Genomic DNA, 17500 nt, shown 5'->3' with positions numbered 1-17500 from the left:
CGTTGGAGGTGGATGGGCCTGGCTGTGGTTCCGCGTCATTGGCCCCACTTTCCGCTTTGCCAGCTTCACTACTACCGCCTTCCGTCTTTTCTGCTTCTACACCATTTTCTTTCTTTTCAGCTTCCGCTTCCGCAGCAGCACTATCCTTGGATTCCTTCATTGTAACATCTTCGTCATCCTTTCCATTTTCCTGCTCCTGCTTGGTTTTCTCCTCGTCACCACCCTCATCTTCCGCACCTTCGTCACCCTCGGCGTCTTCCTCACCTTCGCCGTCATCGTCATCTTCATCTGCTTCTTCATCATCCTCGCCCGGCACGATCAGATTGTTCTCGTCCTTGCCGATGGCGATCAACGATTTAGCATACAGCAGATATGGTTGGCCGCATTCCTCACCCAGAGATCCGTACATCTCTGAGTACAGTGCACAGCACGCACTCAAATCGTCGGCTGCCTCCGAGTACTGCCGCATGCAGTAGTTTCGGCTACCACGACCAAACAGTTCCTTTGCTTCATTCGCCTTATCCTCCGGTGTTACGAGGGTATCGGATTTTTCTGCCATTTCTGCTGGATTATAGTTTGCTGGCACCGCACAATCGAGTTACTACCTCGGAACGTCGGTTACCTATCGGATGAATCCTATGGCACTTGAGATTCTGTAAAAGTAAAAGGAAGAAACAAATGTCTCGATTAAGAACGAGTTCTTATACACGCTGCAACCAGCCACAGTTGCTAATTGAGCAGTAACATGTCTTATTTTAGATACAGCTAAGGTCAAAAACAACCAGCCCACCTCGAGACGAGTGCCGGGCAGTTGTGTTACAATTTCAACACACCATTTGAATCATTTATCCCACCACACACTCCCGGATGTGTCGGATCGTTGTGTACGAGAATACAAGCCACAGTACTGTGTACTAAATAAAGCCTAACGAAAGAAGCGGTTGCAAATGATCAAAGAAAATTATTCATGAGAAGGTCTGAGATTCGTTGGCCATGGCCATACTCTGTACCTTATTCGACCTTTCATCAAGATCGTGTCAGCGTTTGGGTGACTCTACTTTGCAAACGCACAATGTCGTATCTTCTGATTTCTCGTTCCTTATAAGCTTAAAAAAGAAATTTATCCATTAATTCCACCCAGAACTAGATCCTATTTACATCCGTTACAGCGAGCAACATCGGGATCGCATTAATATCATTCTATTGTAGCAAGACCTAGATTCCATTGAATGTTACAAAAACACATTCCATTACATTTGTTACACAAAATGATGGAAACAAATGAAAAGACATCTTTGTGTCCGTAGCCACTTTGAATGCATGTGTGTCAAACATGCTGTTTTATTGATGCTATTGGCCACCATCATCAATTATTCAAAAGTTATGCCCTTGGTACCCTTCGAGCTTTTCCTGGCAAGCATCCATTCGTGACGACCTCCTGCACCCTCGTGCCATAGGTTTCCATTTATTACCGTCTCCGGTTTAATGTCACAAACTGTTGCGCTCTTCTGGACAGTGCTTATCGATCCGAGCGGAACGATATGCTGCCAAACCATGTACTAAATACGAGTGCCTTATGACCATCTTCTTCAATAGACCACCGCCGTCCAACGCAAATACAAACAACATTAGTACTAGTGCCTGGTTGAAGATTTTTCACAACAAATTTCCTGTTCTGCCGTGCTGCCGGTAGCAGAGCATGCCACAGAATAGCCGGCATAGGTATGTGTCCTTTGGGCTTTTAATTTTGCTCCTAGCTATAGTTTATTGCGATGGCATTGCGATTAAATGAACATACTCGTGTATGCATCTGAGCTAACACTTCCTCGCAATATGCTTGCAAAGCCACTCTAAAGGCTCACTTAGCGTCCTCGTTCCTGTTCACCTAGTCTTCAGATAGAACAAAACCGCGGTGTACACTCTCAACACACACTCCCAGGTGAGCAAACAAAGCTGATTTTTGAACCGATAGGAAACCTGAAAAGCGATCCACAAACACGAAAAACAAGGGAACCGGGATACACAAAATGCCGGTGGTACATCAAAACCTACCACCTACAGCCTTTAGGCAGCCTTTTACTCATCTCGCTCGATATGCAGAATACACAACAGCGAGATTCCTGCTCCCTAAGCCACTGATTGAAAACGCCGCCACTCGCGGGCTAGTGCACACGCTTTGAACACTACTAGCCCCCGCACCGTGCGGCATCTCTCCCTTTCCCCGTTCTCCGTTCACTCAGTGTCAAACGCTATTTGAACCCGTGAGCGACCGTCTCGCGCGCTAGTCCTGCAAACAATTTACGAAAACGTGAGCTTTACGGAAGGATATTGATTTTTCGTCCTGCCGAAGTGCGCAAGCTCTTGGTTGTTTGTTCTCTCGTTTCAAGCTTCTCTGAGCTCTGTTATTGCAGTTGCATATTGGAAGTTGATGATACAAACCTCATAAAATTTTACCTAATAACACTAAAGACATGAAAATTAACAAAGGGAACACAATGATACTTGAAGCAGTATTAGCAACTTACACCAGAGACCAAGGGTTTTCATATACATAATTCTCATTAGCATCCTCTGTGCTCAAATAAAAAAAGACTCTCTTGATATTATTTCTCTTTTCACATGGAATCCTCTCTGTTTGTGATTCTCGCCGTGCCCCGCACGCCTTCTTCTAGCAACGCCGCCATCCGGCGGAAGGAACTCTCGCACCGTACACACAGTTGCAAGTCGCGTGATGAAAGATCACAGTTCATGTTCGAACACTTAGCGTAGCGCACGCGTAGGGAACAAAGGAAGGAAGCAAGGATTCGCAGCACGTAACACCAGACACCAAAAAAGCGAAAGCATCCACAGGACCCTGTATCAACACATCGGCATTGGGCCCAGTGAAAGTACGGAATCTAAGAATCAGACAACCAAAGGCTTCGCATCGCGACAGAAAACGGACAAAAACGTCACCATCTGCCAAAGCCCTTTTACAGCGCCTTTTACCCTAGGATCTTCTCCTACAATTGAACGGACTTCCCGGTAGTTATGTGTGAACGTTCATCTGAAAGTGCAAGGAATCTATTTTGTAATAGATCCATAAACACAGTGAATCCCAAATAACCTAGAGTGTTGTGCATTTGTTATCTTCAGTTACCGAAACTTCTCTCCTTTCTGTTTATTGACTTAGAGTCAATTATGTTCCTTTTGCTGAGCTGCTTTTATGTTTAATGTTGTTCTAATGTACTTTGTGTCTTATTCATGAGCAGAACAGCACGGCAATAGTTCAATATTGTATCGTTTAACGTAGTGCATCCATAGCTCCGTTTTTCTAATATACCAAGAATAGTATCCACGCTCATCGCTTCGGTAGAATCGTGAATGGAAAGGAAAATAAGTGTTTCCAGTTGCTTTTGAGTGACGCAATGATGCGTAAAAGTCGGTTGACAGAAGTGTAGTAAAGGATTCCCGGATCGCCACCGCATGTCAAATGAGTGTAAACGCCTGGAGGACACTTGCTCCAGTTTGCTTACTCACCCGAAGGTGACCTAGTCGCAGTAGACATCGAGACTGAATCACAAAGCTAACCACGATCATCGGTTGGTTCAGTCGACAGTCTGCCATCATGCATGGGAAATTGTTAGTGCTAGGTAGTAGCACAGGTCGAAAATTTAAATCGATTACATCAAAGAACAGAAAACCACCGGTATGCAAAAGAACGAAGGGCGGCGATAGTAACATGAACTCGATTCGGCATCGTTACTCTTGAAGGCGCTTTTTGCGCCGCCTATTCAGAGGCGCTTGTCTATGATTGCAGTGTTTTTCTTTTGCTTCTTCACCCCTCACGTCCTTATCCGTTGGTTTAATCAGAATGAAAGGATAAATTATTCCTGAATCGAATCGGAACTGAATAGGAAATGGGAAGAGAACCATTGCCTTTCCCATTCCTTATTTTCGCGCAATTATAGCTCTGTTAATAATCCTCGCATTCAAAAACATTAATCATCAGACCGTCGGTCGGTCTGTCGGTCGAACGGTTGGTTGGTCGATCGGTCTGAAGCTTCCGTGAACGGCACAGATGTTGCATAATTATCCTCTACGCTTTGCTCGAGCTTGCTGTAAAGCTATAATAGTGTCACTATCCTTACAGTTTTTCAACAGTGTCAAGTGTACCTAGCGGCGAACCACCGAAGCCCAAGTGCAGTTCTTTTACTACCAACGACGTAAGCAAGTGTCCGTGTTATGATTAGTTACACTTGGTGCAAACGTTAAAGTGGTTCTTCGTTACTTGTCAATCGTGCTTATTTATTGATCCTTCAACTTTGTTGCGATAGTACTAAGTTTGAGAGATATATAATCAACTTTCTAACTGCTCTACATTTTACAATATCAAATTGTTGACACCTTACCATTGCAGACATATCGACTATAGTTCAGTAAGTTTCAACTTTTCTCATTTTGAATAAATAATAACACCATTTCGAATCAGTTAACAGCTGACGAAGCTGTATGGAAACCCCTAACATAACATAAACCCCAAGAACGCTAAGAAACCAAATAAGATTTTCCAAGCGAAGTATCTATAAATCAAAACCAAGCATAACGCTTTCCCTTTCGGCAGCCCGCACGGAAAAGAATTACGAACAAACTTGCCGCGAATCGGTTGTTTCGGTTTAGCTGGCGGAAAGCTTCATTAGCATACCTGATGATAACGTAAGGTCCGACCTAGCGCCGGCGAGGTTATTGGCTACATCCATCTACCATGCTGCGGGTATATAGTAAACGAATACTGTCTACCGCAATCCTCGTTTGTAGGTCGTTGATTTTTACAGGTCAAGGAAGATGGTAACGATTTGCGAACGACGGTCTGGTGACGGTGGTGGAAACCATGTCTACGCGTTGTTGGCCCTTAGCCCAGCAACATCTGATTTGTCCGGCGATAGCGTGGATGAGGACTCGGTCGGGAAAGGCACGAAGGTCAGGGAACACAGGACATCGTGAAACAAACGCTCAACATTCGTTTAACCGCTCCGTCTGGATATATACTCCGACAGCACGCAATCCAAACGGTGCCAGGACATTTGCCGCGGTGCTGTGAAGGTACCTTAACCGGTAAACCCATGCAAAATAATGTCTTGTAGCCATTCGAAACATCAATTCATTTTAAATATGAATTAATAATGTGGAACATGCAAATTGGCAAAAATGAGAGTGGACATTTAGCAAAATGATCAATTTTAATAGCATCGAATGAGGCCGTTTCATTATACCTAGATTTGAAATAGTTAAACGAATAGCAAAAATCTTTTAAATCGTTCAAAAACGTTGAACCTCTTTTTTATGAACTTGACAAGAATGTCACCTCATTACCGTAACAATTTGAGCGATTACCGGCTTTAAGGATTCAATATAGCAAAAAAAAAAAGAAGTATGTAACGTAATATAAATAATGTAAAAGTACCTACTGTAACGAAAGCAGACGAGGGTAGGACCTACGGAAGTGTCCCTTATCAAACACAAATGGTTTGCGACAGAATGGCGACGGCATCAAAGACATCTGGCATCGGGGATGGGCGACGACAAGTTTCCAAGAGTCGTTGTACTGGAGCATGTGATAAAGTTGTGTGCATTTTATTCCATCACATCACAAGCTCTTGAAAGTATTTGTCCAGATGACTTTAAATGTGGTGTTTTTCTTCCCTAGCTTTTTTCTTCCTACCTTAACATTTATTGCAACATCTTAACCACCCGTGGGCTGTAGCTACTAAAAATAAACCCAAGTGCATACTTTGCTAATGTACCCGGAGGCTAAGAGGGTTGGATTTCATCCCCCAGGATATCTCGGTGTCGTGCGTCAGATGACCTTTTGCTCATTTAGCTTTATTCCGAAGGCGATGAACGAATGAACTTGGTTGACACTGAATCTTCCTCTAGGAAGAACAAATATGCTACTAACTAACGGCCTACACACACACACTATCCATTTAACGATAGTTCCACCAGAGAACGGTAATGGACAATACCGATGAGTAGGATAGAAACGCGTTGACTAAAATAGGCTAGTATCTAATGGAGGGAAATAAATAAAAAGGAAACCTGAAACAATCTTAAAAGCACGAACACTCTGTTGAAGCATTATTTGTAGGTCAGAGGAGAAAGGTTAGAATAGCAACAGTCTAGGGCTGCTGCTTCGAGCGGATATGTTTGAGTTGGATGTGGTTTCAAAAGCAAAAGACGAAATCATCATATCACTCGCTTGAACAGTGAAATGAGATGGAAACGATTGACAAGCCAATCCAATTTGAAGAAGGAGAATGATAAGTGGTTTAGTGTTTCATTCAAGGATCGATGCCTTCTCGGTTTCTCGGTTGGAGAAATCTGTGACATCCGATCTGTTTCTTATGTAGTCTCATTACAAAACATTTGATAAAAAAACGATAATATTGAAATTATTAGTTTAACGATTCCATAATGCAAGTGAGTAAATGCAGTACATTCACTTGCACCCCTTACCGCTGGTTCTCAATCTAGGGATGGTGACTCGCATTAACATACCAGTTTTGTGCACAATTGCGCTGCCACCATCCTCTGGTCACCAAATATTTATCCGTACCTCATCGAGCGAGCGAAATGGCACAATTTTCACGCATGGAAAACCGTTTTCGTTGTTTGCCCTGGGCGTCGTTTGCATATTCAAATGAATTAACGTACCAATTTGCATGGAAAATGAGTACAACCATTCGGAGTGCTCACGCTGGCGGTTCCCCAAAGACCGACGAAAACAAACGACAATCCCCCGCAAATGGACGGACACCGGAGTGTTATCAGGATCAATTTTTTTATGTTAAATTAAAATGGTTCATCTCGCCGGCTCCTGGGGGTCCAATGTACCTGGGCTGTACCAGTCAAGGGGACATTTTCCATGGAAAACCAACCAAATTGTCTCCAAACGCAAACGAAAAAAAGCTCATTTGGAAAGCAAACGGTCCTGGCCCCTCAATTGCAAACAGTACACCGGTACCGACCGACCGACGTCCGAGCAGACCGGGGCCGGCAACATCAGAGACACATTACGCAGTAGTCAATGCATAATTATTAAAATTCATGATCTTTCGGATGGCCGAAGGTCGTTTGCGTATTCCATGCCTTCATCCGTTGATGGATAATGTCACCCAAGTACAGCACAAACTTCAATTTTTGGGGTTTTGAGGACTCAAACAGACAAGGGCTGTTTGATTTTCATTTCAAACACAAATCAAACATTCGTTGTTAATTCAGGGATGATGGAGTAGACGGTAGTAAAAGCACCAGACAGACAGAAAAGCATATTGGAAGACGAATGAGATGAGTTATGAAAATGCAGACGTCTCCTTTCGATACCCATCCAATTAGTGACCGAAACAGTGACAGCAGGACAGCACGCTTCTGTCCACATTAAAAAAACTAATTAAGGATTTTGATTACACAATCTACCCATTAGCAAGATATTGCCTGATGCCCACCACACCAGGACAAGACGTATTTTACAGCGGTCAACGTATCGCGCCGTTCTATCGAGCGCAGCAGCAAACACAGTGTTAATTAGGATAAATCCACCAATACTACTACTAGTCTACGACTAGTGCTACTGCTCAAGCCAACATTAACCACCCCCCTCCAGCATAATTCCTTGTTATCATCATCCTTGGCGCGATGTCCTTCGGTGATGCTGCCACTCACTCACTCGACTGGCGTCTGAAAGGAGCTTGCATCCGCCTTGGTTGAACAGAAAACGGAGTTATCGTAGTGAGCTCGGGCCAGGCGAGGCGACCTTATCGCATACCCATTATCGTACCGTGCGCCTCCATTGCCACAAGAATTTAGACGCCATACCGCTCGTGGGTGAGGACGGATTGTTGGGGGAGGTTGTGGGAAGGAAGCTTACTAAAGCAAAACCATCACGTTCGTGGCGCTCGGGAGCTCGCGACACTAGACACGAAAGCTTCAACTCACAATCGTAAACATGTCCAACGGAAGCCGTCTGGCGCCCGAAACACGACATCACCAAGCCGGCCGGGCCAGGCCAGGCCAGGCCAGGCCAACGGCGCCATCTCGTCAGGCCACTCTTGTCAAATGAAAAATGCTAACGCACGGAGAGAGTGCAGTGAATGAGCGACGCTGTACGAAGTGAATTGAGCTAAAATATAAGTGAATAGCAATAGAGGGGGTGGTGCCGGCCGCGTTCTTCAAATGGATGATCGCGTTGTGGGCGTATTTTATCTTAATTACATTGAGTTCAATGATTGGCATCAGTGAGCTACAAATTGAATTTGGCAATATCAATCGGACGATCGTTGATTACGAAGAGTGTCTTTCAGTTGCTTCCATGTGTCAGATGCCTATTGGAGTTATTGTTCTATTCTCTCTCTCTCTCTCTCTCCCTCCCATTGTTTTTACTTTAGTTTAGACAGCGGAGTTTGTCACTCTAAGGTTGAAGCTTCCATCCCAGCTGATCCCCCGGTATATCGATCGAAAAGGACAAAATGAAGAAACAGGCGAATGATTTATGACTCGTAAAAACCGAAGCGGCTGGCTGCAAGTACACCGTGACCGCCGGTTGTCTACCGGAAACGTCAACGATCACCACCTACACGATCACACCGACACCAAAACCTCCACCGATAATAGCTCCTCTTCAGCCACCGACACCACCACCACCACCATCATTATTGAACGCTGCTTCCGCTGAAGCGACAGTTACCGATAGTGAGATTGCGCCACCTTTCCAAACTTCATCCAAAGACAACCAACCGGATTCGACCACCGCTTCTATCACCGCTAAGCCCATCGTGGAGTTCGGTAGCGAAGGCAGAACGCCAGCTACGTCGACGACGACGACGACAACGACAACCGCTAGCAACACCAGCACCACCATCACGGCCAACGCATACTCGCGAAATAAGTCTACCACCCGTAGCTGGCCGGTTATACATCGGAACAACTCCTACTATCGCTATCAAGGATCGGGCGATAGTGGAGGTGGTGGTGGTGGTGCTGCTGGAGCCGGTGGTGCAAGTGACACTGGGCATGCAACACAGTATCAAGCGTCGACGACGCAACGGCGACAGCAGCACGGCTACCTGCAGTACGACTACGATGCACCCCTGCTGCTGTCCGGTGTAAACCAATGTCCTACCAATGATACCAACAACAATAGTCTGCTCGGCTACGGTGCAAACGCCACAACATCGAACATCGACTACCATCACCACCACCATCTAGCGGGCAGCGGACACCATCCGGGCGGACGGGCGGACAAATCGCCCAGCATTGACAGTTGCTACTACTATCAGCAGCTCGGTACCGTCGGTGGTATGCACCAGCAGCAACCCTCATCGGCCACTACTGTCATGACCGGTACTGGACAGGGAGGAGCAGCGACCACTACTACCACCATTAGCACCACGGCGAGCGGTGCCACTGCCGGCGGATTGGGACAGCGTCCACAGCAAAACCCCTTGGGAAATGGTAGCTGCTGTTCCATCCCACCACCGATACTGTTCCTCTTTCTCACGCTTCTGATGACCTCGAGCGCAACGGCCATGCTCTGTGCTGCCATCATGACCGATCACTGGGAACACGTGTCCTGGGACCGGAGTAGCCTGGATCGAATCAGCAACGAAACTTCCATCGAGTTACACTGGTATCTAGATGGTCGGGCGGCCAAGATCCCTCTCAAAGGAAAAGGTAGTAACCATGATGATCGATCTAGAGCACACAGGGCTAATATTTTTCCTTCTTTATAAAAAAAAAAACAAATCAAAGCAGCAGGTCAAACCAACGTGCACTACAAGCAACATGCCGGAGGTCCGGGCAAGGGTTCATCACCGGTTATCACCGATAACCGGGCCGGTGTTTTTCTGGTACCAATGAACGGTGGCATCTGGACCCTGTGCATCGATCTGACGGCAGAAGAGATCCGTACCATGTCGAGGGATGGGTTTCCGCAGGTAGAACAGTGCGTCAACTATCTGGCCGGCACGATGGAGAGCGCCCAGGGCAACGATGAGGACGCGAGGGCCGATTGGCAACACAGTGAGTCCCAGGCCACCTTACATCCGCATTTAAGTAGGTACAATTTGGACCTTCACTTGACCATATTAGTACTACCCCAAACCCCCTTCCATTACCATCTTCTGCGCTACTTCAGTATGCGCTCGATGATATCTAGTTCGAAGCTTCTCGACTAGACTCCTTTCGTTCTCAATTATTCTCCTCTACTATCCCGATACTTGGGGGCTTCGTTCTTCGTAATAACACTTAATCAGGATTGCTGTCACCAATTGGAATCTACAGTACTACTTCTTCTATGTGGTTGTAAACTGTTTGCATACCTGGAAAATTTTAGCACCTACGCAAAGCCAATTTCTTTAATACTTTCGCAAATTATGCATTGCAGATTACATTGCTTATCGTGCCTACAAATAATTACAATTTAGCTCAAAGTTTCATTTGCATTAATCAAATATCGGACGACCTTGTGCATGTAAATTGTTAGAGCTGGGACATTGATCGTAATCCCGTTCATTGAACATCTGTTGTTGTAAATTGGCTACACGGATTGAAGTAGCAGCAGCGCTAGCATTCGAGCAAACACAGGTCCCAGCTGTACAATATAGGCAATATATAGGCTCTTGCCAAGTGCTACATGTACCAGAAAAGCTCTGACATATCCTGACGGAAAGCAACCATCATCGATCGATCACGTGGCACAGACATAGACATAGTGAACCACTGTCCTGTCAAGGTCCCGTGTTCCATTGGTCTCATTTAACTATGCACCATTGCTTGGCAAACATCATTCATAAGAACCAACCATTTCTAGTGATGTGATGGTGGCGTCGACATTGCATTTTTCATCCTCTGATCTCATCATATGCATTCCCGTGCTTTTTTGCATTTTTCGCTCACTCAATGGTCCACCCCTTTGAGCTTGTGCATTTCGTTTGCAGTTCTGCACTCGATTCCTCGATTCCCTGCTCTCGGCGCTTGCCATTACAAATTCTTTCCATCCGGCCGCTCCCATAGTTGTGATATCGGCGGCACCAATGATTTCTTTTTCGTTTTGTGTTTTGCTTTTCTACATTCTATTTTACTCTTATTCTAAGCTTACTACAAACCATGCTGCAATCAATCGCAATAGGACGTGGATGGGAACTACTAATAAAGTTCGTTTCATTTCTATGCTGCTCCCTCTTTGTCCATACTCCTTGTGCCTTTGTGAATGCCCCCGTGCAACGTGTGACCGCCGTTACCAACGCCTCCTGCGACCCATCGACCTTCACCGGAACCCAACGACGGTCGATCGACGACGACGACGACGGCGACGACAACAGGAATGCAGAATCTATCGATTTCCTGCTCGCTAGTGTGTCTGATCATTCTCGGTAGTGCGGCCCTGGTTGGCGCGTTTGGTGTTTGCCAGCGACAAATCAGCGCAGTATTGGTGACCGGAGTGATGTACTTGTTAGCAGGTAAGTGTAGCAACGAGAAACGAGTCCGAAATATTATTTATTTAATTAGAGGATAAACATGAGCCCATGCTTTGAGTTCATCGCAAATGTTCCGATAGTTAAGAACTACCGTTCCAACGAATTATCAGCCCATAAATAATGCATAATAACATGGCAAGTTTGCTTCGCACAACCGGACACGCAATGTGGCCAACACTAACCATGAAACCAGCAGAGCAAAACATGTTAACTTCGAATGAGTGACACTGCTTCGACTCGCGAACCGCCAATCGGCACGCTAATCCTCTGAGAATATTATGGAAAAATTGATTCTGTTCTGCTGCTTTTTGGTCTTTGTGGTTGCAGCTCCCACCGTTTATTCACATCTCAACCTAACAATAGCTACCATGTGGCGCTATGACAGTCGTGGCATGAAGGCACCCAGGACCTACACTGTCTTGGCCGGTTATGATGCGACAGCAGATGAGCGACACTGCAATAACCCACATCTGCGCCACCGGCTACGCTACTTAGAATTCGTTGTGATGGAAAGAGAAATAGGTTTTCGTAGCTCACGGACCAAAGGAAAAGCTCCGTGTCGGCTGGCTATCTTCTAAAGCCACACGCAATGGAATACAAAGAGCGTACTTTGCATCGCGCGAGCAAGGTTTATGTTGAACGTTATTCAAATATTCATCTCTCGTTGCCTGAGATGGTATACTATCAGAGTCTTATTTCACGTTACACGAAGCTGGAAATGGATATATCTATTTGATGTGTTTGAATATGAGCGAAACGATAAGTCAACCGTTGGACCTTTTCCATCTTCTATTTTCAGCTCTATTCGCGTTGTTTACTTTGATGATAATCCACTTCAAGCGACAGCAAGGACGACCGCTGCTCGATAGTGACTTCGATGGTACCATCGACGGTGTGGTGGCGATCAAGGGTACGGCTAGGGTCGCCTCTAAATTTCTAGGCGCGCGCATCTTCGTCACTGCCTGGAGCCTGGACCTGGGATGGGGTGGTGTCGTCCTGTGCACCTTCACATCCTTCCTGTGGATTCTGCTATCGAAAATAATGCGTTTCAACCCACTTTCGGCGATGATTTGATGATTCAAAATCAGGTTCAACAAGGTCGCCGCATACAATGTCACTTAGCATGAGCAACAAGGCACAGGAAACCAACATTCGCTCGAGAAAAAGGCGATCTCTTTGTCCGACAGAAGAGAGACACAACCGCAAGACACCCTTGTCTTCGGGACATTAGAAGCGACAAAGTTTTAGCGAAATGATTTGTGATATAATTCAGCCATTGAGAAAGAGGGAAACCCGTAACTGCACAATCCATCCTTCGCATGACCTTCACATTACATATTTACCAAAACAGTGCACCGTTATTCGGTCTTTGAAACATCTCATTCCTCCACTATCGCTAAGGCTACCAACATCCCTCTATCGCTAAGGATACTAGCATCCCTCTATCGCTTCCATTGAGCAAACTTTTCGACTGAACCACCCCAGACTTCTGTAGATATTTAGTATAAGACCACCGGAACACGGTTTTTTGAAAGCTTCGATCGCTTTTTTGTGCTCTTGTAGCGATGTGTGTTTACGTTAAACTTGCATTGATCCGCCAGCAATCATGAATTACGATAAAACGACATAAAAGGAGTAAAACTTTTGCTTGACCTTTTACATATTAGAAGTGCGTTCAAAAGCCAAAAATCCCTCAACCTGAAGCTTAGAATGCATAAACCTTTCAGAAAGTTCAGTAGTGCAATGTATGTGCAACGTTACAAAATGCGTTTAATCTCTTGGATTTTGAAGGTTAACAAGACAAACATAAAACTGGCAAAAACTACCAACAACTATGGATTTAGTCCGCATTCTGTTGCGTTTGAGGACATAGATATTCTTGCTTACCAGTGAGAAAGGATGAGAGCGAGTAGATAGCAATCCTTAGCTGACTGTTGAACTAAGATATCTTATAACGTATACACCACCTTCTACACGAACACGCTTATGAGGCTAGCGGATAAAGTCACTTCTAAACTAGAAAGAATAAAATGAATTGGAAATGAAACAATTCCATAATCATAAAAGAAACCAAAAAAATCTAATCAAAAAATGTAGCGCAATGCTTTCATTGCCGCCAGAGTAGGAACCGAACCAGTGTAGTCCTACATTGATTTTGCATAAGTATTCTCTTTGTTTGCCTACGATTTCTATTAAATCAAGCAAACGCAAAAGTAACCGAATATGTAACAGCTGGACATCTGAACGATTATCATCAGATAACCATCGGTTAGGCGAGGGTAAAATGTTAAAGATCGCCGCTTCGCTGTTACCACTGTGGAATCGAATGCCGCTGGATCGAAGTGTCTATGCGGTCAGTATCAGCAAAAAGGACCAGTTGGGCGACAAGACTCCAGAAACGATTATCGAGATTAGTTTATGTAAAAGCTTTGCCTTATAATATGTAAGACACGAACGAACCGAGAGACGTGGAACAAAACAAGATTCTCTATATATACTTATACAAGCATATGAATTATACAAATAAACTTCACAAATAGCTATACAGTCAATTGATGCTGAGAACGATCAAGAAATCCTTCGCTACGTTTCTGTTTCTTGCTATTGTTGCTATTCGATGAGCAAATGTATAAAATCAACGGTTAAATCTGCTTTCTGCCTCATGTAATACCGAATGCAGTTGCACCGAATTGAATGGTACAGAGAATGCCGAGTGCGTTCGCGTCCATGCCGGCGTCTGCGAAAACGGACAACGTTCACAAAAGGCTCTAGCTTAAAGTTCAACAATTTTCGAGATTAAAGTTCGCCACACGAGGAGTGGTCGATGTTCTTCGAACTAAAAACAGAAAGAACCCGTTAATTCTGGGCAGAGATGCTGTAGTTTTGGCGACAATCAACAGCTTAAGCCGTGCTCGTGGCGATACAGAAAACCAACCAAAAATCATTAAAAGACTCTACGTTACCTTTTCCAGTTGATGGTTTCGAATTCTTGAAACTTCACTGTATTAGAGAAACGAAACAGTAATACCAGCCGGTAAGTTCACAAAGAGAGATTTTACAAAACTTTTTCACAAAATATGCCGGGTGCTGTTGGCAGAAACAAATGGCGCGCCCGAAGCGTAGTGGCTGAGCGGCTGAGTGGGCAGAACGCCTGCGTTTATGAGGCCTGCTTCAGCTGTCTGGCAGTCTCTAGATGATGGTTTTCCTGTCTTTTCCGATTGTTTTTGTTACATACCACGTATTGAACATGTAAAACGCATTGAATTCGTGTAGTCCCTTTGAGCACATTACTTGGTTTTTTGAGAAATCAGCGCATTAAAGCCAGTTATGAATCACCTAGGCTAGACCTCTAGCGGTGCTGCAAGGGCAGTTCCTTTTCACGCTTTTTTAAAAATTCGTTAAATAATTTCTCAAAAAACGCTGGACGATATTCGGTAGTCGGCAATGGGAAATAAATGATTGATTCTACAAATTTGGCCTTATGTTGGTTATGATTATATACATCCACATTTTACGATTTATTATTAACAAAACACGTAAAATCTCAACAATAAAACCGGTGTGTCGTAACAACGGAAAGGAGTACAGAGGAGTAAATCATAGGATAACAGATGTTTATACAGTTTCGACGGTCCCGCGCTTCTTCTGTCGCTCTTCGTTCGCAATGAAGGAAGTTTCTTCCGACGTTGGGCTCAGCTCTAGCGGTGGTGTTGTCAATACCGTGCCCGTTACCGGTACTGCATTCACAGTGGCCGTTGTAGTAGCCGGAACCGTTGCGCTAACGACAGTCGTGGGTGGAAATGCGATGGAATTGTTGGGATCTTTGAGGGTGATCGTAAGGATGTTGCCATTACTGCTGCCGGCATTCCCGTTGCCACTTCCACCGGTGATCTGTACGGTTCCACTAGCTAAGCTCATTGGTTCCAGCGTTAGGCGTGAAGGAGTATGCGAACGGGAGGGATTATTGGACGAGTTCCTAGACACGGGGCTGGAATTTTGTGATCGACGAAAATCTTCAAGTGGAATCTCCTCTGATCGTGGTCTCGGTATACGCGGGCTAGATTCTCGTGAGCGCGGTGTTCCCGAGCGATTGCGCGAGCTTTCGCGAGATTTCATCGCTCCGGATGCTACATTGATCGGTTGGCTGCTGTCCCGACGTGTTGCTCCTGCAACAAGCTTTCTTCTTGTACCAGTTGGTTCGCTGAGAGAAAAAAAAATAGTGGAACAAAAAGGATGGTCATAACAAAAAAAAATCAAAGCATTTGCATGAACGAGATTATTCTTACCCTTCAGTTGAGCGACTCGCACTCATTTGCACCCGGCTAACGACGCTCCCCGAGGGCATGCTGTCACGGCGCAAAGCTGCAGCGACTCCCGGCACTCGGTTACTAGTAGAAAACAGTGGCCTATGTTCTCGCCCTGGACGTCCTCCACTGGAAAGACCGTGGCGCAACGAGGCTCCCGTCCCGGCTGTCCCACCCGTTGACAACGATGGAAACGTCGATTCACTGAGTTGACCAGGAATCTCGAGTAACTGAGCAATTTGAAACATTTTCTTCTGTCTCGCCTTACTGCGACCCTTGGTAAGGCGCTGTTTCGCGGCCATGCATCGGATGTGATCGTCGAACATAAACTTGGCCGATAGGATGGGCGTGCGATTGTTGGTGGCTCCACCACGATGAATGGTTAGGTGCAGACTGCGTGAATCTTCCTTATCGCCATTCACTTCCACATCCTGCAGAAAGCCTACGAACTTGGCTACACCCCACCCTAGCCGTTTGCTGTCCGGTTCAACGAGGATCAGCTGCAAAATGTCCATCACCAGAAACCGCCTATACTTGGTACCATCACGCATTACAACGGTACAAGCAATCAGATCACTATTATCTGGAAAACAAAAGATTCTTCATCAGACCCGAGAGGCGTTTCAGCAGACACAGTAGCATACTTAAATCGAGCGCATTTTCTATCTGAACACACTGAGCTGGATTGGTGAGTGGTAGCAACGATTCCTGCTCGCCGCTGATCGTCTGACACATGCGGCGAAGCAAAAAGAACACCCGAATGGCACGACGTGCCTTTTCCACCTCTCCACACGGTAATCGCCTGGTAAAACTGATCCCCGTGAGGGGTGTGCCAGTCGGTGGCAACAGGATAGCTGAATCGTTACAAAGGAATTCTACGTTCAACGTTGACTTCAACATTTCGTTGTACCTATAGATGAGAAACACGCAGTTAATACTCTTTTTCCTCCAGAATCGAATGCATAGCAACTATCTTACTCATCCTCAAACAAATCGAGAAATATATCCTCCGATTTATAGAAATTTTTCAACACATTCATCGCTTGATTGCGCGCCAGATTCATAGCCAGCCGATATTCCTCCTGAACGGCGCTCGAGGCCTCGTCTGCACCGATAATCTGTGCAAGCAGCTTCAGCCCCAATTCCGTTGTAACCAGCCGTATACGGCACGCTAAGGGGAAGAGTAAACACATACATTAAACACGTGCAATCAGCGGCTTGAAATGATCCTCCAGGGGACCTCCTTACATGGTTGACTGGAAATATTGACGATCTGCAACAGTTTCTCGATCAGTATTACATTATACTGAGTACGATTTAATGGTGACGAACGATTCAGCACAATCTCCAACCATTCAGCGTTCACACCTGACGTGGTTGATACATAGAGAATAGACGAACGTTATTCATTACTTGCAAAAGGATTCTCACGGAAAAAAAAAGTTGTAAAATCAGAGGGAAAAGAATAAAGTAAACATTATTCCAATTAATATATAAAACTAGCGAAATGAAATGCAGCCAAACAATACATATAAAGCAAATTGCTAAATAATATCCGTAACACATCAACTGTACGATATAATTTTTCTAAAACATAATTTTTAATTATATACGGCGCTTGGAAGGGAAAACCCAAATCCACAAGGAATGAACACATCATATGAAAAACAACCAACCGTCTAC

General features: G+C 45.1%; 3 protein-coding genes across 6 annotated transcripts in view; 1 reads left to right on the top strand and 2 right to left on the bottom strand.

The window, feature by feature from the left end:
* LOC125952543 (protein NASP homolog) overlaps window positions 1–14616 on the bottom strand; it is a 15897-nt gene extending 1281 nt beyond the window's left edge. The window contains exons 1-3 of one of the 3 annotated variants that reach the window (XM_049682061.1): window positions 14477–14616; window positions 13401–13524; window positions 1–653 (exon numbers count right to left, since the gene is read on the bottom strand). The exon at window positions 1–653 is cut by the window's left edge and continues 195 nt beyond it. In XM_049682061.1, the coding sequence (XP_049538018.1) occupies window positions 1–559 (559 nt within the window). In that variant the 5' untranslated portion in view covers window positions 560–653; window positions 13401–13524; window positions 14477–14616. Of the gene's footprint in view, window positions 654–8722; window positions 8815–13400; window positions 13525–14476 lie in introns of those variants that run through there. The other 2 variants (XM_049682060.1, XM_049682062.1) reach the window with 2 other exon arrangements.
* LOC125952544 (uncharacterized) lies at window positions 9025–12653 on the top strand. Of its 2 annotated transcripts, none has more exons than XM_049682064.1 (4): window positions 9025–9708; window positions 9790–10056; window positions 11358–11495; window positions 12313–12653. In XM_049682064.1, the coding sequence occupies exons 1-4, from the start codon at window positions 9336–9338 to the stop codon at window positions 12585–12587; spliced, it is 1053 nt and encodes a 350-aa protein (XP_049538021.1). In that variant the 5' UTR covers window positions 9025–9335; the 3' UTR covers window positions 12588–12653. The 2 variants fall into 2 exon arrangements, with proteins under 2 accessions (XP_049538021.1, XP_049538020.1); XM_049682063.1 differs by having other exon boundaries at window positions 9790–10089.
* Window positions 14617–14993: 377 nt separating the features above from the next.
* LOC125952814 (protein CLEC16A homolog) overlaps window positions 14994–17500 on the bottom strand; it is a 4835-nt gene continuing 2328 nt past the window's right edge. The window contains exons 6-10 of the mRNA XM_049682538.1: window positions 17066–17185; window positions 16796–16988; window positions 16462–16727; window positions 15800–16400; window positions 14994–15714 (exon numbers count right to left, since the gene is read on the bottom strand). Coding sequence (XP_049538495.1) covers window positions 15129–15714; window positions 15800–16400; window positions 16462–16727; window positions 16796–16988; window positions 17066–17185 — 1766 coding nt within the window. The 3' untranslated portion in view covers window positions 14994–15128. The remainder of the gene's footprint in view (window positions 15715–15799; window positions 16401–16461; window positions 16728–16795; window positions 16989–17065; window positions 17186–17500) is intronic.

This window comes from Anopheles darlingi, chromosome 2 (genome assembly GCF_943734745.1).
Source record: "Anopheles darlingi chromosome 2, idAnoDarlMG_H_01, whole genome shotgun sequence".
In the NCBI taxonomy this organism is placed as follows: Eukaryota; Metazoa; Arthropoda; class Insecta; order Diptera; family Culicidae; genus Anopheles; species Anopheles darlingi.
This window is presented reverse-complemented; position numbering and strand designations above follow the sequence as displayed.

Excerpts from the sequence above, each read along its gene's own strand:
- LOC125952544 (XM_049682063.1), top strand. The coding sequence starts at position 9,336 with ATGCACCAGCAGCAACCCTCATCGGCCACTACTGTCATGACCGGTACT. Across the intron at positions 9,709-9,789 it reads GATCCCTCTCAAAGGAAAAG|CAGGTCAAACCAACGTGCAC; the intron begins GTAGTAACCATG and ends AAATCAAAGCAG. Across the intron at positions 11,496-12,312 it reads AGTGATGTACTTGTTAGCAG|CTCTATTCGCGTTGTTTACT; the intron begins GTAAGTGTAGCA and ends TTCTATTTTCAG.